The sequence below is a fragment of the Sarcophilus harrisii genome, chromosome 1, assembly GCF_902635505.1.
Source record: "Sarcophilus harrisii chromosome 1, mSarHar1.11, whole genome shotgun sequence".
Taxonomy (NCBI): domain Eukaryota; kingdom Metazoa; phylum Chordata; class Mammalia; order Dasyuromorphia; family Dasyuridae; genus Sarcophilus; species Sarcophilus harrisii.
In genome coordinates this window covers 360,909,039-360,933,410 of record NC_045426.1, presented here as the reverse complement: position 1 = coordinate 360,933,410, position 24,372 = coordinate 360,909,039, and the positions used below count along the sequence as shown (strand labels likewise).

The 24,372-nt window shown below is 36.5% G+C and overlaps 1 protein-coding gene across 3 annotated transcripts; it reads right to left on the bottom strand.

The window, feature by feature from the left end:
* Positions 1 to 17: 17 nt before the first annotated feature.
* MRO (maestro) lies at positions 18 to 23,218 on the bottom strand. 3 transcript variants are annotated; one of them, XR_004230855.1, is made up of 12 exons: positions 23,107 to 23,218; positions 12,906 to 13,057; positions 9,991 to 10,104; positions 9,566 to 9,723; positions 9,011 to 9,148; positions 8,700 to 8,802; positions 7,643 to 7,789; positions 5,659 to 5,841; positions 3,747 to 3,902; positions 2,842 to 2,958; positions 1,147 to 1,301; positions 18 to 59 (listed from the first exon to the last, which is right to left on the bottom strand). XR_004230855.1 is itself a non-coding variant. In XM_031945950.1 (11 exons), the coding sequence occupies exons 2-11, from the start codon at positions 13,053 to 13,055 to the stop codon at positions 1,248 to 1,250; spliced, it is 1,320 nt and encodes a 439-aa protein (XP_031801810.1). In that variant the 5' UTR covers positions 13,056 to 13,057; positions 23,107 to 23,218; the 3' UTR covers positions 898 to 1,247. The 3 variants fall into 3 exon arrangements, 1 of the variants encoding a protein (XP_031801810.1); XR_004230856.1 differs by having other exon boundaries at positions 32 to 59; positions 1,105 to 1,301; XM_031945950.1 differs by lacking the exon at positions 18 to 59 and having other exon boundaries at positions 898 to 1,301.
* Between the last annotated feature and the right edge of the window lie 1,154 nt (positions 23,219 to 24,372).

Sequence of the window (24,372 nt, the reverse complement as noted above, 5' to 3'; positions counted from 1 at the left end):
ATTATGCTATGATTAGCTGTTATGGATATGGCTCTTTTCAACAATGAGATGATTCAAACCTGTTTCAACAGAGTAAAGTGATTTGGTTAGGGTCACACAGCTACTAAATATATGAGGCCAGAATTGTATTCTCATCTTCCTAACTCCAAGCCTGATGTTTTCTCCAATGTGCCACCCAGCTGCCCTCCTCAGTAGTAAAACGAGAGTGTGGATGAGAAGATCGCTAACATCTACTCCTAAAATCATAGATTTAGAACTAACAGAGAATTTAGAAGTCTTCTAGTCCAGTCTCCTCATTGTAAAAACAGAAAACTAAGGCTTCAGAGATGGGAATGATTTGCTCAAGTTCATACAAACAACAAATAGAAGAGTTAGGATCTGATTCAGGACCATGTAGTGTTCTCCAGAAGTACACTATCTCTTAAAATCTCAACCTATTAAATTTTTTTTTTACTTAAAGAAAGGAGCTAGGCTTGAAATGTAAACTGAACCAGCAGAATATAAAAATGTAAGCAGCTTCACAGAATATAAGCTCCTTGAGGGAGGATGTTGCATTTTTATATTTACATATGCTTTGGCTTGCACGTAGAAAATGGTTTAATAAAAATGCACTGAATTGAATAAAATGTCATTAATCCATCTACATAGAAATTAAAATTTTAAATCATTTTAATTGTCCTATGTGTGATACATAGTTATTATGTTTTACGAAGATTTTACAACCAAAATTTATTTTTAAACAGTTGACTTTAGAGAGCTTGAAAGGGGTAAGCTATGGTAAGAGTTACACTTATGTTGAAGTGAAGAAAGCTTATATTTGGAAAGAATAAAAGGTAAATTATGAAAATGGAAATATACCAAAACAGTACAAAGAAATAAAAATAGAATTTATAAGTGCTTAAAATTTTTAAATATTTATTTGCATGTCACTCTAAAAATAACATTTGCAATAAAAATGTATAAAGACAAAATGATTTATTATATAAACTGGATGAGCTAGTCTAGATGATTTGCATTATAAAGGTCTTTTTGAAAGTCTTCAGAGGTACCAAGTTTGATTTAATTATTCAATTTTTACATACTGTAATTTGTAGAAATAATTACCACCAATTGCTATCACAACAAACATTGGGTTTGTTTTTTCACCTCACTATGTAGTGGTAAATGGGATATGAATTCAGATGAATAAAATGATGAGAATCCAGGACATCTGATCATTAAAACCCTTCCTTTATGATGCTCTGTGTTCATAGGATTTTGTTTGCATAGAAGAACTGCAGGAGCTCTGGATGGTAGTAGCTCTGAAAAGAAGCAGTGATAGATATGAGTAAGAAGGAGATGCAATAAAGCTAGAGCTCCCTTTGCAGAAACTATTAACCACAAAAATTACTGTACATCTGTCAAATGTTGAATATGTCACCAAGTCAGGTAGGCAGCAAACCTGCCTCCAGTTCCCAGAGATGGGAAATGCATCAAATTTTCATCAAAAACTTAAACCTGGAGCAGAGTTATTAGATATGACAGATCTCTTGAAAATTGTGCTGAGGAGGTAGAGGTGAAATTTACATAAGAATATGTTCCTGGACAATTTGAAACCATTACCTGCTTTTCCAAAATAATAATGCAAGCTGGTATTACAGGGGAAAAAATCTTTTTAAAAATTCCTATTTTGGAAGGCATTTTAATTCATACTAAAAAAAAAAATACAATAAAATAAAATTAGTTGGGGACTCTCCTACTTCCTTTTGAACTAAGACATACTTGCATGAAATCTCCTGTCCTTATGCCATTTGCACTGCATTCTGGGACAAATGTAGATTGTCCAGGATAGTCTGCACCCTCCTTAAGTTTTCTTCTTACTCTTTCCCTCTCATTTTTTCCTCTCTCACATTCTATCTTAAATTTTCATGACTTGTACCATTGGACAATAAATTTCACAAGACCTAGCTGCTTCTACTCTAAAAAATCACAAGTCTTGGAACATTATATTTCAAAGAGCAAAAAAACTGGGATTGTGTCTAAAATAACTTACCCAACAAAGTTGAGCATAATCCTTAATGAAAAAAAAGCATATTTGACAAAATGAAAGACTTTCAGGTATTTGTAATAAAAAAGACCACAACTCATTGGAAAATTCTATATAAAAGTTCCAGAAGAAATATGAGGAAAATATTAAAGACTAAGTATAAGTTATTCATTAAGTTCAAACTGTTTACTTGTGAAAATGTTATCAATATTCTTAAAACTACTTGTTACTAAGGTAGTTTGAAGAAAGTTTGGATATAGATGTATATATATATTGGATTTAACATATATTTTAACATGTATTGGACTACCTGCCATTTAGGGGAGAGGAAAGAGGGAAGGAGGGGAAAATTTGGAACAGAAGGTTTTGCAAGGGTCAATGTTGAAAAATTACCCATGCATATGTTTTGTAAATAAGTTTAAAAAAAAAGAAAAAATTTAAAAAAGAAATTCCAACAGCTACAAAAAAGGAAAGAAAGAAAGTTTGGGGCTTAATTGTATATGATGGGGCGATTCTAAAAAACAAAATTGGGTAAGAGAAGGTAAAATGAAACAATATGGAATATAAAAATGAAAAGAATCTCAATCAGTTTTCAGCTTTGTAATTCTATATAACTGAATAGACAACATTTACATTGTGATTTTCCAGTGGAGTGAATAGGCCCTTTATCTAACCAGAACCTAGAAAGAGGGGTTTCCCCCATTGGAATGTATTAACCTTTTGTGTCCCTGCTCTTAACATATCAGTGTCTGAAACATTATAAATGCTTAATGCTTAATTGTAGATTGATTAAGATAATAGAAAAGTCTCCCCACCAGCTGTCGATAGAGTTTCGGATTCCTTTGCTCCTCCTGGGCTAGGATAGTATAGTCCAGGGACTCCTTCTTTAATCTTAGGAAAGGGGAACAAGCATGAACAGCTGTTCTGCAGGCCTAGGAAAAAGAAAGTGGTCATCTTGTCATGATCAGGGAGTCCATGGATTGGATTTTGCTATATTTGCTATATGAGATTGAATCAGAAATCAGAGGCCCTCAGTCACTGATGAATTTCTATAATTTAACCAAAAACTGCACAGCCCTCCCTCACTTAAATCCAATTCACTTGCATGTCATGACATTACCTCCCTGATATTGTGGTCCTCTTCAAGAACGAAGGACAAACAACTGGAACTGTTAATATTTAATATTCTCCATTCAGAAGTTGTCCTGATATAGCATTCTAATGACTAATATATAAAAATCTGTAAATCTTTTAGTGGTATATTATATATTACCTAATAATGCAAACAATTTAAACCTTATATGGGAACTCCTTTTTCCATGAGTTTTTAAAACTGTGTATCAGGGAAATGGAGCAGGTAGAAGGATGGAAGAGTAGAAATGTATAATAGTAACAGTGGTTCAAGTTAAGGAAAGCATTCAGGTCTCTACATTACACAGATGGCAGCCCACTGATTAAATAAACTCCATTAACACTGGCTTGTGTAGGATTATCTGGTGTTAGTCTTGGACAGGCATGGGTCAAGAGAAAATGCAAATTCACAAGAACTTAGAGATTAAAGGCTAAAGAATCAGAGGGATTTTGCTGCTATGGAAATGGAGTCCTCATAACTGAGCCAGCAGGAGAGCAGTAACTTAAGTGCAAGTGAGGATTATACCATAATGTTCTTTCTAGAGAAAGCAGAAGTTTCATTTTATAGATTATTTCTTTAGAGTCTTACCGTGGCAACATGAGGATTTCCATCTCTTAAGTGGACCAAGAGAGAGTCCCTTGTCCTCTTAACCTGGCTGGTGAAAAATTTCTTCCATTTCCACCCAGCAAAGGCAGCCAGTTGCCCAAATAAGATGAATGCTGAATATCTCAGGCTGTCATTTTCCTGTACAGAACCAGGAACCACACCCCCAACAAAAACAAAAATGTATATTAATTCATCCATTCATTTATTCATGATTAAATGCATAGATAAAATGAATGAATAAATAAGAAACCAGTGATCTTCTTTTTATAATCCATTAATGTAATATATGAGTGCAAAAGAAATGCTCAGATCCATCCTGCAAAAACTCAATTTCAAAAGAAAAGAACTGAGAAGTCACTAAAACCACCCCCAGCTCTTTAACATCGCTGTTCACCTGTGATGCCAGGTCTGCTTTTCCATACCTAAAATAGGGATAATTATGATGCAACTCTGTTCCCTCTCCTTCCCAATCCAACCTTATTAATTTGGTTATCTAATTTGTCCTTTCCTCTGAAGACAATGGATATAAAGAACTAAGGAGGTTTTTGTTCTTTCCTTCCTCTCAGAGATTAAAAAAAACACACACACATGGCAGAGCATGAACTTAGCTCAGGGCTATCATCTCCTAAAGACAGAACAACACCTTTCATTGAGAAAGCTAAGGGTCAGGGAAATAAGGTATCTTGCCTTACACAGTCTGGGTCAAAGAGAGAGCATGAATCCAGGTTCAGGGCATTTTTCTCATTTGTAAAGTGGGACTCAAAATAACTGCCCCTAACCTCATAGGGTTGTTATGATTCAGATAAGGTCATGTATATAAAAGTACTTTCTAGACCTCAAAGCAACATACAAGTATAAATTAATATTCATGTTATTATTTATGATTGTTATAATAAATATTAATTATTGATATTTGTATTATTAATGTTACTGTTGATAATATAATCCCAACTATATATCTCCAATTCTTACTATTCTCAGAATTCAGTTCTTTATTTCCTACTTTATTTCCAGCTGGAACCATTAAGTACTTCAAATTTGTTGTATCCAAAATGAAATCAGACATATGTACCCCCAAACCTGCTCTTTTAGATATCTCTATTCCAACCTAATCAGAAACTTCTGTGTTATTTTTGACCCTTACATCTTCCTCTCACAGAAAAATCCTGAAAGTCTGCCTCCCTCAAGCCTAAGTTCAAATGCCACATAATTCTCTGAACTTGCATCCCTGGCACCTAGGATAGTGTCTAGCACATGGCAGGCACTTAAAAAATGTGTTGTTTAGTCATTCGCATCTGATTCTTCATGACTCTTTGCACCATAATGTATCATACTATTCATGGCATTTTCTTGGCAAAGATACCGGAGTGGTTTGCCATATCCCTCTTCAGTGGATTAAGAAAATCAGAAGTCAAATGACTTGACCAGGGTCAGTCACATAGCTAGTATCTGAAACTGAATTTGAACCTGTCTTCCTGACTCCAAGTCCAGTGCTCTTTCCACTAAGCCACCAGCTGTCTCAATAAATATTTGATTGATTGATCAATCACTCTTTAGTGAAGACTTCCCTGTCTTCCTTAGTCAGGTGATCTCCCTTCCATCTGAATTCTCACATAGTAGTTGTGCCTTTCTTAAAATATTTATCATATTCTACCTTGGATTGTAGTCATTTGTGCTTAAATCTTGCTCCCCTTAATAGATTGAAAACTTTCTGGCAAAAGGAAATACGTCCTATTCATCTTCATGTCCTCAGAGCACCTACCATGACCATAAGCCCTCAATCAATAGTTAGTGAGTTATTCTTTATACTGTGACCAGCATACCCAGAAACCCCGAGTCTTTGCCCCCTCCCACCACTAAGAATTTAATCATTTTCACTTCTTGAGTCACTTACATCATCCAATAAAGTCCTGGTCTGAAGGGTGATATCTATGAAGAAGGAGCCCAAACCCTTCCCCTTGATCTTGCCCAGGATAATGGTAAGCGCCTTCACACTTTCATATATGATCTCAGAACTCACAGGGTCATACAATCCATGGACCAGTGAGGCTAGCAAAATCTTCTTATACTTTTTCACCTGTGGGCAAGCAAGTTATTTAGAACATTAATAGGGCAGGAATTTTTGTTTCCAAGTTAAGGAGAGATGGGCTGCCCCACTTTCCAAATACCTGTAAAGAAAACCACTATAACAGACTACTCATCTTCTACTGAGCTCCCTTGATCACATCAGGAACACTGGGAAGATTAAAGCATCCTCAATAGCTCAGGGTATCTTTGATCTGATTTTTCTTGTGCAGCATGATAAATGTGGAAATATGTATAGAAGAATTGCATATGTTTAACATAATATTCGATTACTTGCTCTTTAGGGGAGGGAGGTGAGGAGAAAGGAGGGAGAAAAATTTGGAATACAAGGTTGTGAATGTTGAAAACTATCTTTGCATGTTTTTGAAAATAAAAAGCTATTTTTAATAAAAATTTCAGTTTTAAAAAATAGTTCAGCAATTTGGAATTTTGCTCAAGGAGTTATAGAATCATGCATACTCTTTGACCAAGCAATAGCCTTATTAAGAATGTATCCAAAAGAGACAAAAACAAAAGCAAAAAGGACCTATGTGTAAAAAAAAAATTATAGCAGCTTTTAGTGGTGGCAACAAATTAGAAATTGAGGGAATGTCTATCAACTGGGGAATGACTGAATAAAGTTGTATATGATTGTGATGGAACACTATTATGCTTAAGAAATGATGAGCAGTATTCTCTCAAAAATCTTAAAAGACTTACATCAACTGATGCAAAATGAAATGAGCAGAACTGGAGCACTTTATACAGGAGCAGCAATATTGTATGATGATCTACCATGAATGACTTAGGTATTCTCAGCATACAATGATCCAAAACATTTCTGTAAGAATTATAATACAAGGTGCTGTCCCTCTCAAAGGGTTAGAGAAAGAACTGGTAGTGTCTAAATTTATATTAAAGATACTTTTTTTTTTCAGCTATTCACCACATCCATCTTGCCAACTGCCCTGCTTCTATCTACGCAGAAGAACACTTCCAAACCAGACTAAAGGAGGTGTCTCCAGTTTCTGGGGAGTTAATTCACTAAAAAGTCCTGAGACCAAAAAGTTTGAGAATCATTGATATAGGGAATTCCTAAATGAGGAAATTCCCTTTACTAATACAGGTCAGCACCTTCTCTGCAAATTTTAGTCTCAGAGAGTTGCGTAAAACACTGAGAGGTGGAGGGACATGTACAGAGTCACACAGATGAGACGCATGTCTTAAATCCAAGTTTGCCTGCTTCTGAGACTAGTTCTATATCTACTATACTAGACAATACCACCTTACTTCACCTTAAATAATTCCAACTAAATGCTCATCTCTAAAATTCAAATATAGCTATTGACAAAGCAGATTCACTTGCTCCTTTTCTCTGAGTAATTCAATGCTGTTCCAGACTCTCTTGGAATTCTTTGGTGAGACTATATTGAGGGTAGTATGCAAGCAGGGCCCTAGGCTCTCCTTTTCCCCATGTCCCATACCCCCTAGCATTTGCAGGGACACAGGAAAGGGCTAAAGAGAATTTCTCTAGTACATCATTTTGCCTTGAATAAAATGAGTATATACTTAGGCTAACAGACTGGCCACAAGCAAGTGAGTGCTTTCTTGGGTTTCAGAGGTTGAAAATTCAGAATTGATATACTTAGAAAAGTAGCACAAGAAGGATAGGGCAGTTAATACTTCCAACATCCTTGCTCCCCAAGAAAAATTATTTCAAAATTTCCTTGTGCCTGGGATTGGGGAATTCTGCCATCTGAGTGATCCCTGGTTGAGTAAGTAGAAGAAATGACTGAGAATCTCTTAACTCTTACCTTGTCAGGTGCTTCACAAGCCATATTTCCTAAGCCCTTAATTGCCATGTGACGCCTTTTGGTATTAGAATCCCGAGCTCTTTCTGCCAAAAGGTAAAACACATTCTTCAGGGGCTCCCGGTTACGGAGCCTGAGCTTCCATGATATCTGTAATCAAAAACTCATTAGGTCTCAGCTGAGATACCTAAGTTCAAATACAGCCTCAGACATTTCCTAACTGTGTGACCCTGATCAAAACACTTAATTGCTGTTTTATTCAGAATCTCCAACTATAAAATGGGAATAATAACAGCACCTATTTTGCAGTGTTGTTGTGAGGATCAAATCAAATAATATTTGTAAAGCACTTAACACTGCCTGGAACATAGTAAGTATTATATAAATGTCAATTCCTTCCTTCCCCAATCATCCCAGAGACCTAACACAAGTAGTTGCTTCATAAATGTTTGCTGAATTAAAGTGAATTAAGTTTGGGCTTTCAAACACTTGCCAACAAGTAAGAGATTTGAGGGGTTAATTAGAATATTGCCTTCCCAACACCTAAAAGCATATCAAAGCTAAAGTAAGCCTTATCTCTAAAAATTGTCCAAATATAAAAACTAAAAAAATTGGGACCAACATTCCTTAAGGTTTATAGTGATATTCTATGAGAAGAAAATATTAAGCTGAAGGGAAGTGATAAGATAATATCTCTGTAAACTTTGAAAAGTATAAAATTGTGATAACTGTTGGCATGAAAAGTTCGGATTTATAAGGCTAATAGCTCACAGGCTATTTCTTCTTAATATCCAAAATCCAGACAGTTACCACCAAGTTGATCCAACCCTGTGGTGTAAACTATGAAAAAAAGTGGATTACATATGTAAGTTGTTATTGCTATTAACTCTCTGATTTATATCCCCAATTAGGCTGCTGGGCAGTGGGGTTCCGTTTACCCAAGTGACATAAAAGAGCTGTGCTTCCTTCCGCATAGGGAAGCATTAAGTATAGGAAGAAACACCAAAGAGCAAATAAAAACCGCTCTCCTTTGCCTATCCTTCATTTCTCTGACTTGAACCTTGGAAAAGAGAGACTTTCGGAATATCCTTTGCTTCTTGGTTTGAGAACTGGGTTCAGGCAGATAAGCACTTGGGATTTTTCTTAGTGGTTGATCCACAGATCTGGAAAAGAAAAGTACTATATGAATCTCAGAATGTATACTTTTTTCAAATCCCATACAGTATTTATTGGTACGGTGTCCCATGGGGTACAAAGTACAAAGGAAAATTATATATACTCCAAGAAACTTAGAATCCAGATGGAGAGAATGAATGTTTATATAACATACACAAAGCTAAATATAGATTTGGTTCTCTTCCATCACCATACTTAGCCAAAATGAGTCCTTCAGCATAATGTAGCTGAGCAGGTCCCTGAAGAGTCCAATTGTTTTTCTCCTCGAGCTGAAAAGACATTTTCTTTCTTGCAACCTGGTCTGGCTTGCCCCTGGGCATCTCGAAAGAGAAACTAAAATTAAAAAATACAAAGTCACACTTGCTATCAGCATAGAAAAGAGTCATTGATAAGCAAAACTATTACATGATATTTATTACGTTGACTTACCCAACTTGAGATTCCAACAATCAATAAACATTTAAAAATGTACCATTTGCCAGGCAGCAGACCCAGAGTCCCTGCACTCAAAGAAGCTCACGCCTAATTTCCTCCTTTAGCTTAAGTTAGCCAACAATAGTGACCATAAAGAAAAGCAGAATATCTCTTATCTCTAAAACTGAAGTCCACACGATAAAGAGTTTGTTTTCACTCTTACCAAGGTGAGACATGTCTCTATTTGAACTCTTTCTGAATTGCCAGCCCTTGGCCCCCTGAAACCTCTCCTTGATTGATCAGGATGAAAGCTCTGGGTCAGTCCTGACAAGGTACCTGACAAATAGCGTGGGCTTGCTTAAAAGAGCAGCAATAATTCCTTCCAACTGTTGATATTCCAACAAGGAGATGGCATTGCTCAGGATAACAAAACTCAGTTTTCTCTGGTCCATGTCAAGCAGATGCAGGAAAATTCTCCCTGTCGCTGCTGTCAGCTGGGAAAGGAAACAAACACATGTTACCAGTGATTTTTTCATCCTTTTGGTTTCCTGCATAGTTCAATCAGAGGCTAGCAGACTGGCCACAAGCAAGTGACTGCTTTCCTGGGTTTCAGAGGCTGAAAATTCAGACAAATGGCACCTCTAAATTCTATCTTGAGGCCTGATGGCAAGCATGAGCACCAGAGATGTGTGATGGGAATGACAGAGGAGCTCAACAGTGGAAAAGATTCAATTAGGGCAAGAAAAATATGAGGTCCTCACCTCTTTCCCATGATTGACATCCGCAGCTTCCTTGGGCCATGTGACACCAGATCTGAGACTGTCTAAATCCTGGCAGAATCTTAGGACTAACTTCAATCCTCGGTGCAGGAAGCTCTAGAAGTAACATAAGTTCAAGGTGAGAGGAATATCTGCTACCTGAGCTCAAAGCCAGTCTAAAACCTTGCCCCTAAAATCCAGTTTAATGAACTGGTGCTGAGTAAAGTGAGCAGAACTAGAACACTGTACACATTAACAGCAATATTGCATGATGATCAAACATGATAGACTTATCTCCTCTCAGAAACTTAATGATCTAAGACAATTCCAAAAGACTCATGATGGAAAATGCTATCTACATCCAGAGAAAGAACTATGGAGTCTGAATGAAGAGCAAAGCATATTATTTTCATTTTTTGTTTTTTTCCCCCATGGTTTTTCTCTTTTGTTCTGATTCTTCTTCTATAACATGACTAATATGGGAATATGTTAAAAATGATTGTTCATGTATAATCTACATCATATTGCTTACCTTCTTGGAGAAGAGAGTGGAAAGAGAGAGAAAAATATGGAGCTCAAAAATCTTACAAAGATGAATATTGAAAGTAATTGAGGACAAATAGAATACTATTAAGTTTAAAAAAGAAAAAGAAAGTTGCTAACAACTATCTAATCAATAAAACAAATTACTTTTTCTCTTCAAAAAAAATAAGGCTTACCCAAATTCTGAAAAGGAAGAGACTTTAAAAACCATATAGTCTAACTCCCTCATTTTACAGGTAAGGAAAATGAGCCAAGAAAGTGAAGTGACTAGGCTATGGTCACACAAGTAGTAAGTAGCAGAATCAGGATTCAAATCCAAGTCTTCTGATTCCAAATGCAGCATTCTTTCTACTTATGCTGAATTTAACTGGGAGGTAGAGGAAGGGCACTGAATGGGGAATAAAGAGAGGGCTGAGCAACAAGGAGGGAAGGGAACAAGCATTTACTAAGTGTTTCTTTCCTATGTGCCAGGCACTGTGCAAAGCAATACACACACACACACACACACACACACACACACACCCCTATACACATGCATTCTATATATACATATATTATATATATGTAATCTCATTTGACATTTGATCTACATAAACTTGTGAGGTAGGTGTTAATCTTATCCTCATTTTTATAGTTGAAAAACTGAGGCAGACAGAGGTGAAGTACTTTGCTCAGGGTTACACAGCTAAGTTTGAGGTGGGATTTGAACTCAGGTCTCCCTGATTCCAAGTACTCTATCTACTGTAGCATCTAACTGTGTAAGAGCTTGATATTCTAAAATTCTAATAATTCTAATGAATTCTACATTCAAATAAAATCAAGTCTTCTTAGAGGGTCCTGCCCAGGGACCCTATCTCTTAAAGTACCTTAATGGAATAATGAATTGTCCATTAAAAAGCACTATCCGCTAACACTTACCTCTCAGCTCCTGCTAAATTAGGACCTCCCATATACAAGACTCAATTTGTCTTAATACTCACTATTCCTCCTGGTTGCCAGCCTCCTCCTCTCTCCAACCAACATTCTTCTCTTGTTCCTTCTAAACCTTTCCCAGGCTAACAGCCCAAATACTGCAAACAGTGCAAGGTCCAAATGTGTATCTGAATGGCTATCAGTGGTCGTATAGATATGCACATATACCATTATGGTCAATATCCATGTGCATTTTCATGAGCATCACTCCTGAATCTGCCTTTAAATGGTACCTTCCTTTTTTATTATTACATTACAGCTTTTTATTTACAAGATATATGCATGGGTAATTTTTCAGCATTGACAATTACAAGACCTTTTGTTCCAACTTTTCCCCTCCTTTCCCCGACCTCCTCCCCCAAATGTCAGGTTGACCAATACACGTTAAATATATTGATGTATAAGTTAAATACAGTATATGTATATATGTCCAAACCGTTATTTTGCTGTACAAAAAGAATCGGACTTTGAAATAGTGTACAATTAACCTGTGAAGGAAATCAAAAATGCAGCAGACAAAAATAGAGGGATTGAGAATTGTATATAATGGTTCTTAGTCATCTCTCAGAGTTCTTTCACTGGGCATAGCTGGTTCAGTTCATTATTGCTCCATTGGAACTGATTTGGTTCATCTCATTGTTGTAGATGGCCACGTCCATCAGAATTGATCATCATATAGTATTGTTGTTGAAGTATATAATGATCTCCTGGTCCTGCTCATTTCACTCAGCATCAGTTCGTGTAAGTCTCTCCAGGCCTTTCTGAAATCATCCTGCTGATCATTTCTTACCGAACAATAATATTTCATAACATTCATATACCATAACTTATTTAGCCATTCTCTAACTGATGGGCATCCACTCAGTTTCCAGTTTCTGGCCACTACAAAGAGGGCTGCCACAAACATTCTTGCACATACAGGTCAATGGTACCTTCCTTTTGACACTTGACTATTAGTTTTTCTGTATCTATCAAGTGGCCTTGGCCCAGACATTATCCTTTTTCCTCATTGGAAAAAGATCAGTTGATTTCTAAGTTCCCTTCCAGGCCTATAAATCTTTAATTCTAATAACTGCCTATATCCCTTAGTATAGGACTCTAAACACAGAAGACATTCACAAAATATTTTTTGAATGGCAAGCTAGAAATATGATGAAAGTGAGTCCCCATCTGTATTCCATATAATAATGAGTATTTATGTAACTAATTGGAAAAGAGTAAGACATATAAGATTCATAGGTCAGTGTTTCTTTGATTGCATCAAAGAGAACATGAGATCAGCATTTTGCCGTAACCCTACCAGAATCTAGTACCTGAAGGGAAGTATTCTGTTCCTTCACATACTATCAGCTTTTGACAACTGTGTTAAATCTGGATTCAATAAACTAATTCCTGGTTCTTACCTCCAACTCCCAGGCCCTGGACTGGCTGGTTATAATGTAATGAGTTCCTACTGGAATCCCCATGGAGCATTGCCTCATTGTAACTCTTGAGATGACTCGTTGCACTCCATTTGGATAACTAAATGTGATGATTCCATACAATTTCCCCATCCCTGCATTTAAAACATAGAAGACAGAGTATTTTTGAGAAGGGAGCTTTGATAACTGAATTAATATTCCCCAACAAGTAGATCAAGAAATCAAAAGCCCAGTTGTGCCCAGGGTTGTTCTGGAGTAGTCTCAGGCAACTGAACTTTCAAAAGCAGTGCTAAGATGCTGCTTCCTTTCCCGTTGGCTCTACCATCCCTTTCTTGGAGTCTTACCAATGTTTTCCAAGCCCAGGAACTGCTGTGAACTTGACATTTTCTGCAGCAAAATATATTGTACATAACTTTCCTCATGAAAGCACCAGATGGCAGCAGCAGCCTATTAAACCACATCAGGGATGCTGGAAACTCCTAAAATTTGTCCTAGAACTCCCTTCTCATAACCTCATTGGAGGAGCCTTTAGTTTACAAAACAGGACACCGAGTACTCTGATAGTTACTTAGTATAAATAATCACTGTTAAAAAAAATAAATAACAGCTTTAAAATCTGAAGCCCTTCCACTGTCCCACGAATTATACAAGATAGATTGAAAAGATTAGAGGGAAGGAAAAAAAATTAAAGGCATTTACAGTAATTTGGATCTTATGAGGGCCTGAATGTAGAGGGGAAAAGTCCATAATTGAATAGAAGAGCTGGAAGAAGGAATGAAATTGATTACTGAAGTATAAGAAGGAGGAAGAGATAATGATTTCAAAGCTTGGGAAACTAAAAGAATATATATATGTGTGTGTGTATATATATATATATATATATATATATATATATATATATATATACATATATATATTTTTTTTAATTTAAAAATTAGGAAGGGGAATCCAGTTGGGAGACAGAGGAAAATAAAGAGTTTGGATTTCCTTCTAAATCTATGATTTCCTTTGTGTAAAGAATTCCAGTGAGGAAATTCTCCTTACTAATTCAGACCAGCAATAGTTCAGTAATTTATAGATTTCAAGAGCTACCTAGAACACTGAGAAGTTAAGTGACTTGCCTGAGGTCATGCAGCCAGTGGGTGTCAGAGGTCCAATTGAACCCCAGGACTTCTTGACTGTCTATCTATCCACTACCTAATTCTGGCTGCTTCTCATGAGCTTGGTTCTAGATACTTAAACACATGTCACAATTTAGAAAAATCTCAAAATCCAATTTTATAAACGAAACCTGAGTATTTAAGAACTATACCCAATCCGGTTTTTCTTGTGCAGCAAGATAACTGTATAAATATATATACATGTATTGTATTTAACATATATTTTAACATATTTAACATGTATGGGACTGCCTGCCATCTAGGGGAAGGGGTGGAGGAAAGGAGGGGAAAAGTTGGAACAGAAGTTTTTGCAAGGGTTAGTTAATGTTGAAAAATTACCCATGCATATGCTTTGTCAATAAAAAAAGCTATAATAAATTTTTTTTTAAAAGAACTATGCCCAAATTCACAATTTTAATTTGAAATAATGATGGGATATACTACTTAAAATATCAGGTTGAGACTAAAGATGTGAATTTGTGAGTTAACAGCATGAGCCTCATTGAAGCCCTAAGTGAATATAACTTTTAATGAATAAAGACAGGAAAAGGTGAAGCATTAAACTGAGCTTTGGTTGTCATCCACAATTGAAGTAAAAGGAGTAAGAATCACAAAACCGGAGAAATCAGAGAAGTAGAACTATTGCAGAAGAAATGGTTCCCCAAGAGATAAGACAAGGCAAGAAATGAGTGTCACTGACAATGCTGCTGACAAAACGCTGCTGTCAAAGAGGAGAATAACATGATTTGACTTTTATAGAAATTTACATAATTTCACATGTGACTTCTTAATTGTGGGTGGGGATAAGGGAGAGAACTTAGAACTCAAAAATTTAAATTTTTTAATAATAGCTTTTTATTTTCAAAATACATGCAAAGCTAATTTCACCCTTGCAATACCTTGTGTTCCAAATTTTTCTCTCTCCTTTTCCTCCATCCTTATCCTCTAGACAGCAAGAAATCTAATATATGTTAAACATGTGCAATTCTTCTATACATATTTCCACATTTATCATGCTACACAAGAAAAATCAGAACAAAAAAATGGAACTCATTTTTAAAACAAATGTAAAAAACCTTTTTTTTTTTATGTAACTGGGGGGAAAATATAAAATAAATAGAATAAATACAAAAAGAAAAAAAACCCTAAATGAGGTCATGAAGAGTTGTATATGACTAAAAACGATTAAACAATAACAATTTGAATCATTATCCACTTTTTAATTAATAAAAATATAGTGAGGAGAATGTGGGGAAAAAAGAGAATAAGTATTGAGATTCATTTAGAAGGTTCTTTTAAGAGTGTTGTTTCAGTATGATAGTGATGAAGGACACTAGCTTTTAAAATTTTAAGGAAGGAATGGGTGGTCATGATTGTCAACTACTTACGTGATAAGTCTGCCAACAAAAAGATTCAGTAACAACAATTCAAGAAATATGTATTAAGTGCCTACTAATTGAAAAGCATTGTTTTTGTTTAGCAGACTTTGGTGCTAGGGGATAGATCAGATACCAATATGGAATCAGTACCTGTTCTCAATGAGTTGAAATTACCATGGTAGAAAAATAGAAAGTTAGTTAGAAGCAGATAGTTAGAAATCTCTCTATCTATCTCTCTCTGACTCAGTTTGTGTTTATCGCTCTATGTCTCTCTTTCTCTCTATTTCTGTATATGTCTCTGTCACTGTTTCTTTCTGTCTCTTTGTCTGCCTCTTTCTCTCTGTCTCAGTCTCTGTGTGTCTCTGTTTCTCTCTGTCTCTGTTTCCCTACATCTGTTTCTCTCTGACTCTGTGTGTTTACTTCTCTGAAAAAAAAAAAAAAAAGACAGAGCCTCTCTCTAGCTCTATTTCTCTCTGTCTCTGAATGTCTGTCTGTCTCAGTCTCTCTGTGTTTCTATCTCTGTGTCTGTTTTTCTCTGTCTCTCTATGTCTGTTTCTGTGTCTCTTTCATTAAGATACGAAGAGACTTGAGCATGTTTAAAAAAAAAAAAGAAGAGGAGGAATCAGAGACTGAAAATTGAAGACAATCACTGGGAATACAGGAGGTGGGAAGGAAGAACACTAGTGGAGGAGTCCAATTGGAAGGTGAAAAAGAATGATATCTCTTCCTCTAAGATTGATGGAGAAAATGAGACAATATCTATAAAGTCAGAGGTATCTAGATATTTTGACATCCACTAACTGGGGGCATTGGATTGCCCCAGAGGGAAATGAGAGTTTTAATAGAAAGACTAAAATAATCCAAGTGAATGAGTTTTAATATATATAAGAAAACACTATGTAAATAGGAGTTAAGAGATTAAGGGATGCCTTCCAGGAAGAGGAAACAAAAAAGAAGAATATTTTAGTAGGGACATTTAGTAGCAAAGATGTTGCTTGTGAACCAGAATTAAAAACCCATTGGATTCCAAAATGATAGTTACTAAAATAATAACTAAGAGACAGGTGAATGTATGAAAATCGATAAAATACTGAGTTTTCAGGAAGACTCCAGAGGAACTATCAGCTGAAGAAATAGGGACTGTTTAATCTGGAGAAAACTTGGTAGGATGGCTGTTTTCAAGTGTTTGAAAGATTGTCACAGAAAGAAGACAGGACTTTTTCTGCTTGCTCCCAGAGGAAAAACTAAGAGCCACATGTAGAAATTTCAGATCCGTATAATTTTTAAAAAAACTTCCCAACAATTAGAACTATTTGCAACATGGAATAAGATGCCTGGGAAGAGGGGAAGAGAGGTGGAGACCCTCCCTCACTAGTGATGAGTAAAGGTTGGATGATAACTCACTAGTGATGAATGTTGTAGAATCGGTTCTCTATCTTGTATGGCTGCTGAGGTCCCTTTTGCACAGTGAGATTGTATGATTTCAGACTCAACTCAGATGTTGTCTCTTCCTTGAAGCCCTCCCTCTCTTCTCTCATCCCCATGTGAAAGTGATCTCTCTTTCCCTCCTCCCCATTCTCACGTATTTGCCCATTTCTCCTTTTTTGTATTTCTCTCAGTCTCCCTTATACTTCAGGTTTCTCAGGCACTTCTTCTTGTCCTTGTTATTTTCACTCCCACTTTTAATTAGGCAGTAAACTCCTTGACAGCAGGATCTGTGCTCCCCTCCATGCTAAGAACTTCATAAATGTGAGAGGAATTATATTGACTTGAAGAAAGAAGTGTCTCCCTCTTCCCACCCCACCCCCACTTAATCTATGGGGAAATAAGAATGTATAGCCATCTGTCTCCTTTTGTGGCTTATGACTCCTGAGAAGTCTAGAGTCAGCTCCTGGATTAGTACCAGGATGTCCTTCTGATCCCTGCTATGGGCATTACTATTTTGGACACTGCAGATATATTCAAGATTTCTTTGAGCTGAAAGGATGTAGCTATTGGCCTCAGATAAGATGTAGACACAGTATCAGCACAGGAAGAACCAAAATGAAAATTTAAGACACAAGGAAATCTAAGATTTATATTGTCTCCTAGCTCTTTAAACTACTTTTTTTTTTTCCTATTCTATTTTAAGTATGAGGTCAGATGCACCTCTGCTTGGGGAGGGAAAAGCTTTCTTTAATCACTTTACAGAATTATTTTATTTTATTTTTGAGACAAATGGGATTGGCCCTGTGTCACACAGCTAGGAAGTGTTAGTGGCTGAGTTTGGCTTTGAACTCAGGTCCTTCTGAATTCAGGGCCAGTACTCTATCCACTGCACCACCTAGCTGACCTCTTTACAGCATTATATACATTTCTTAATGGTATGAATGCCTTAGTATTAGATACTGACATTTTCTGTCTTTATTTTTTTATCATTTATTAATAATCCTGATCACCAACAACATTTAGTCCATTAGAAGACAGACATGTGTATAGTTGTAACCCAATTTCTTAGAGTAGCTATTATTGGTGAAAAGAATAAACCATTATATTTGCAAATAATTCTTTCACACAGTCACACACAACTTTCCTCTTCCTTCACACACACATTCTTCCCTATTCTCCCTCTCTCTCACACAAGCATTCTCTGTCTGTCTCTATGTATCTGTCATTGTCTTTCTATCTCTGTCTCTTTGTCTCTCTGCCTCTGGCTACTACTCTCTCAGATTTTCTTACTCTTATATTTGTCTTTGTCCTTCTGTCTCTTTGCCTCTCTGTTCTACATTTCTCTGTGTATCTTTGTTTCTGTCTGTCTCCTTCTTAGTCTCTCTCACACATACACATTCTTTCTGTATCTGTCTCTCTCAGTCTCTCTAGCTTTGTCTCTGTCTCTAGCTCTCTCTCTCATTCTGTCTCTGTCTCTCTCTCCCCCCTTTCTTTTCCTCTCATATACATTCTTTTTTGTATCTGCCTCTGACTCTCTCTCTCTCTCTCTCTCTCTCTCTCTCTCTCTCTCTCACACCCTTTCTTTCCCATCCCCCTCTTATGTACACTCCTCCCATGCCACTCCCTCCCTCCCTTCCCCTCTCTCCCCTTCATCTAAGACTTAGTGACTAATCATTAGCACAGAGACTGTGAAATACTTTCATAATAACCTCTCTACAGATGTGTTTGTGTGTAATTAGCTAGGGAACTTGTCCCAAAGAGGCTATTTTGGACCCCTCCTTTGAGGGATTTTTTCAGTCAACACCCCAGTCTTCCGTTCTTTACCCTTCAAAACATAAGAAAAATCTGCCATTTCTCCTTCACAGACCTTCACAGTATTCAGTTCTCTCTCTGATAACCTTAGCTTTCCTGCTCAGATTCATACCAGCTAAAAATTTTTTAAAAAGTCCTTGCAAGATGTCCCTTGTTTACCACTGGTACCTCGTGATTCCTTCACATTCCTTCCTTCCTTCCTTCCCTCCTGTCCCCATCCCCTTTCACCTTCAATTCAAATTCTTCATTCTATTTCAAGGCCCTGGACAGCTACAAATCTATTTGTGCCTAGACGTGGCTGATTTTTCCTTCACTTTTTCTTTTCCACTGCCCTAATTGGTTTAAGTAATGGTCTCATTTCTATCATGCTGAGAGTGTGCTGGCCATGGCACTTGTGGTGAGACCACAGTGCCTTTGAAGCTTCTCCCATATCCACTTCTTTACAGCCTCAGAGTTCTGTGCCTTGGAGCAGGGACAAGGAGGGGGACAGGGAGGAGAAGGAATGAGGGAGGGAGAAAGAGAAGGAGGGAGGGGCATGGGAGGAGTATATGTAAGAGGGAAACGGGAAAGAAAGTGTGTGTGAGAGAGAGAGACTTAGAAAGACAGATACAAGAAGGATGTGTAGGTATGAGAGAAAGAGGGAAGAGAGACAGAGACAAAGAAAGACATAAACAGAAGGACAAAGAGACAGATACACAGAAAGACAGAGACAGATTCAGAGACACAGATACAGAAAGAAGAATGTGAGAAAGAAAACAGAGAGACAGACAGAGATAGAAAGACAGACATACACAGAGAGACAAAGACAGACTCAGAGACACAGATACAGAAAGAAGAATGTGAGAGAAAAACAGACAGAGATAGAGATAGAAAGACAGACAGATACACAGAGAGACAGACTCAGAGACATCAGAGATGAAAAAAATGTGTGTGAGAGAAAGGAGAGAAAGAAAGAGAGATACAGAGAGAGACATAGACAGAGAGACAAAATGACAGGGATAGAAAGACAAAGATAGATATACAGAGACAGACCCAGAGACATAGATACAGAAAGGATGTATGTGAGAGAGGAAGAGAGAGAGACAAAGACAGAGACAGACTCAGAGACACAGATACTGAAAAAATGTATGTGAGAGAAAGAGGGAGGAGAGAGACAAAGACAAAGAGAGAGATATAGAAAGAAAAGGACATAGAGAGACAGAGACAGAGAATGCTTGTGTAAGAGAAGAATGTGAGTGAAGGAAAGGGAAAGTTGCGTATGACTGTGTGGAGAGAGACAGAAACAGAGACAGAGAAATAGAGAATGTATATGTGAGAGAGAGGAGAGAAAGAGAGAGAGAAAGAGAGAGAGAGAGAGAGAGAGAGAGAGAGAGAGAGAGAGAGAGAGAATGTTGTGTGAATATGTGTATATGTGTGAGAGACAGAGACAGTGGGGGGGAGAGGCACAGATGTCCTAGAGGCACAAGGAGGAGCAGAGATCTAAGAACAATGTTGGACTCACAGAGAAGAATCCTTAACCTGATCCTGTGAAAATTAACATTCTGCTTTCTTGTTTTCATTTTCTAATTTTCTCCCTTATTTTAAATGTCTTCTATAACTTCATAGCTTATCTTCTTTTAAATCATCACTTAAATAATGGATGAAAGTTAAATTTGTTGATTTCAAATTGCCAAGCTTGTTTATTCTCTTCTTTTCCCCTACCCATGTACCAACTATCTACTTTTCCTCAAACCCCTACCTAAGCTGTTTCCTAGGTTTGCAATGCCCTACTTCCACCTTTTCAGATTCTAATTCCTACCCCAACCTTCTAAGTCTAAATCACATGTCACCTCTTTCAGGAAGCCTTCCCTGATCTCACTCTCCTCAATATTCTATGCATTCCTCCACAGAATTCACTCTCTCCCAAAGCACTTTGTCTTGCGACTCTCCATTGCGCTTATCATGTAATATTGTGTAAAATAACTGTCTTTGTATCATCCCCCCAGTGACTGTTACCTATGTAAGGAAATGGGCCATATCTTATGTAATTTTTGAATGTGTTCCAGTACAAGATTCTGAGCATAGAAGATTATATTTGAATGAATGCATTTTAAATGACTATTTGAACCATTTGGCTTACATATTGTAGGATTTTCAGTATCTATGGGATATCACCTAGTTATACAGTATGCAGTTATGTAAGCAGAGGTAGAATTTTATTGGTGTGATTAGAATAACTAACAGGTACATAGTGCTTTTCATAGTTTAACTCTGTTGACTATTACAAACAACCCTATAAGGCAGAGATTGTTTATTTTTTAATCAATTTTCTAGATGAGCAAACTGAGGCTCAGGGCAGTTAAGTGATTAGCAAATACCAAAAGTAGAATCTGAAACCACATTTTTCTGGCCCCAATTTAAACGAGCACCAAATCCACTAAACAAAGCTGCCTCTCAGTATTTTTTCCATCCATGAAAACTACAGCATTTTTGAACCTTTCAGAAGTTCCTCCTGGAAGAGTGCTTCTTTAGCCTTAGCTGGGATCTCCCTTTGACCACAGACATACAATCTTTTGTCAACAATTTGTTAGTGAAGGATAGAAATACAACTAGCAATCACAGATGTAGAGTACAGATAGGATACTTCCCTTTTAAGCAAAGTCTTCTACCTGCTACTTTTGAAATCTAAAAAAAAGAAAAATAAATTTAAAAAATCCCAAATATGCACAGTCATCTTATCCAACAAAACTGTCTCCTAAAAACCTTCACTCAGAAGGTGACGTACCTGGGGTGGGTTTTAGGACAACACAAAATCTTTGTTCTCCCATTCTATTTTGTTTCTCCAATTCTTCATCCAATTTGAAAATGCTTTTAAGTCTCTTACAAGAGAATTCTATTTTTAAAAATAGCTTAGTAAAACTTCATTAATTGATTCTAACTTGTAGAGGTCATTCTAAATAAGTAAATAATATAAAGTATGAATTATTTTCGTAATTCTAGAACATTAGAACTGAGTACAATGTAGAGATCACTCAGTATTTTAAATGAGATTTCAAAGACCCTTTCCAATTCTCAATTCCTACCCATACAGCTTTGTAGTGAAGTGGATAAAGTACCAAGCCTGTAGTTAGGAAGTCTCATCTTCCCCAGTTTAAATATGGCCTCACTCACTTACTAGCTGGGCAACCCTATCTGCTTCAGTTTCCTCATCTATAAAATGAGCGGGAGAAAGAAATGGCAAATTTTTTCAGTAATTTTGCCCCTTCCCCCCCAAAAAAAAAAAAAAAAATGAGGTCATGAAGAGTCAGATACAATTAAACAACAAAAATGCTTATTTCTTTAAAAATTTAGGCTTGTTATTTTTAGATATATTCAGTAACTGGAATTAGGCTAATGGGTTGATTTAGTGAATAAATGATGATTTGTTATAATTAACATGCAATTGTTGATAAATGAGTTTGTTCTAAAGATACTGGGGCAACTTGAGTTCAGTTTATTGTCTTATCTTAAGCATTTCCTCTGCAATATTGCTTCTACTAGTACTGCTATTGTTATTTATAAAGAAGGAATAAATTTCATTCCATTTACTACCAAAATAATTACAAATTCTAAATTCATGAATGAAGTTTGCCTCTATACACTATAAGTTATGAGGATTTCAAACTGAAGTTTATATAATCAGTCAAAGACCTGAATTAAAGTTTTATCTTTAATACTTTCATATATGAACTCAAGTTAATTGCTTCACTTCTCTGGGCCTCAGTTTTCCCTCAGCCAAACAAAATTGCATTAGATGATCTCTAAGGTTCCAGCTTTAAGATATTATAATTTCATAAACTAGTAAACCTAATTTACACCATAACAGAGCAATTCCAAGTTCCCTTTGGATTAGTCAGGATCCCTTGATCTTTATTGCTGACTAATTTTTCATCCAGGAAGTATGGTAGACATAAGAGAACACCTGCCTGGTAGCCAAGAGATTAGGCTTCTAGCTATGATTCTACTACTCTGTGACTGGATTTGTCCCTTAATATTCTTCAACCTTACTTTTCCTTATAGGTAAAATGACTGGCTCAGACTTCTTGACCTCCAAGATAGCCACTCTACAATTCTGTGATCAGAAAAGACTTCCAAATTCTGGGTCCTTCAGCTAACTTTCTGGCAGTTTTCTTTTTTGCTTCTTCAACTTTATTATTTCTGTAGCATTTATATAAACATTTTAAATGGATTTTAGCACATGAGTACAAAGGGGAAAGTGCTTCAACACCATTTTTAGTTGCAAGGATAATCATCTCAAAACAAACATATGATTATCAACTCAACAAAAAAACTATAGAAAACAATCAACAAATGCTAATATTATATCTTTTAAATCTAGAAATGCTTATGGCTCTTCCTGTTTTCCAAGATTCCCAGAATGCTTACCTTAGGGAGTCCTCAATATCCACGTGTATGGTAGCAACTGTTTCTGTCTCAGTGCTTACTCTGATGAGTACTGGATGAAATGAGAACCACAAAGATCTCTGGGCTGCAGTTGTCCTTGAAAAAGAAACATAGAATAGATTAGTTTTATCACAATAGAAAAAAAATGCCTCAGGAAAATCTTGCAGGCTATTTGACATGCCTATTTGTTAGAAATCATTTGTTTACAGGCATTGAGATATCACAATATTTAAATAATTCTTTTAATTGACTATAGCTGGAGGTGACCAGTAGATGAGAGTACTAGGTGTTCTCTGATGAGAAAGAATTGGATGGCTACTTGGGTTACACAGAGCCAGAGACACAAAAACCAGTTTTGTGGCATAGTATAAGTTTACCTAAGTAAATTCTGAGAATTTAAGTAGATAAAAAGAACATACAAAAGCATCTTATGTTATATTTATAGTACCATGTTCCAAAACAATGGCAAAGCTGATATCCCATTTCGTCCTTGAAATAATCCTGGAATAAGTAACATCCTCTCTGTCTCTCATACCACTGAGTTAAAGGCAGAACTGAGACTAGAATCTGACTTCTGGTCCTGCACAGATAATTCTCAAAATTGTCATTTCTGAGTGTCCAGTAACTTGTGACCCTGAAGTCATTCATTCATACCTCAAATGATTGATAGTACTCTATTATTCAGTCATATTCAATGCAATTTTTCTTACCTCCTTTTCTTTCCTTTTCCAATATCATGTCCCTTTTCTTTTTCTTCACCCTCACTTTTTTCCTCCCCTGACAAAACTGTTGACCTCCTGCAAACAACTCTAGATTCCTTACCGGGCTCTCTTCATAATGCACAGAGCTAATGAGTTAGCAACTTTCCATCCTTCTTGAGGTAATCATTGTCTCATTGATAGTAATTTCGACTCAACAGAACAAGATGCTTCCCCTACCCCTTAAACACTCTTGCTCTCCCAAACCCTCACTTTCAAGCTTTCTTTTATAATTATATTTTCCCATTAGATAATAAGCCTCTTGAGGAGAGGGACTGTCTTTCTTTCTTTCTTTTACTTTTTTTTTTTTTTTTTTTTTTTATCCCTAGCACTTAGCACAGTGCCTGACACAAAGAAATGTTTATTGATTGGAACTATGCCCAAGAGCTATCAAATTCTGCAAATTCTTTGATACAGCAGTGTCTCTAATGGATCTGTATCAAGAGATCACAAAAAAGGGAAAAGGACTCCCATATGCAAAAATGTTTCT

Coding starts and splice junctions, on each gene's coding strand:
- MRO (XM_031945950.1), bottom strand. CDS start 13,055: ATGGGGAAATTGTATGGAATCATCACATTTAGTTATCCAAATGGAGTG. Junction 10,105..12,905: donor CCAGGGCCTGGGAGTTGGAG/GTAAGAACCAGG, acceptor TGTTACTTCTAG/AGCTTCCTGCACCGAGGATT. Junction 9,149..9,565: donor AAGCCCACGCTATTTGTCAG/GTACCTTGTCAG, acceptor TTTTAATTTTAG/TTTCTCTTTCGAGATGCCCA.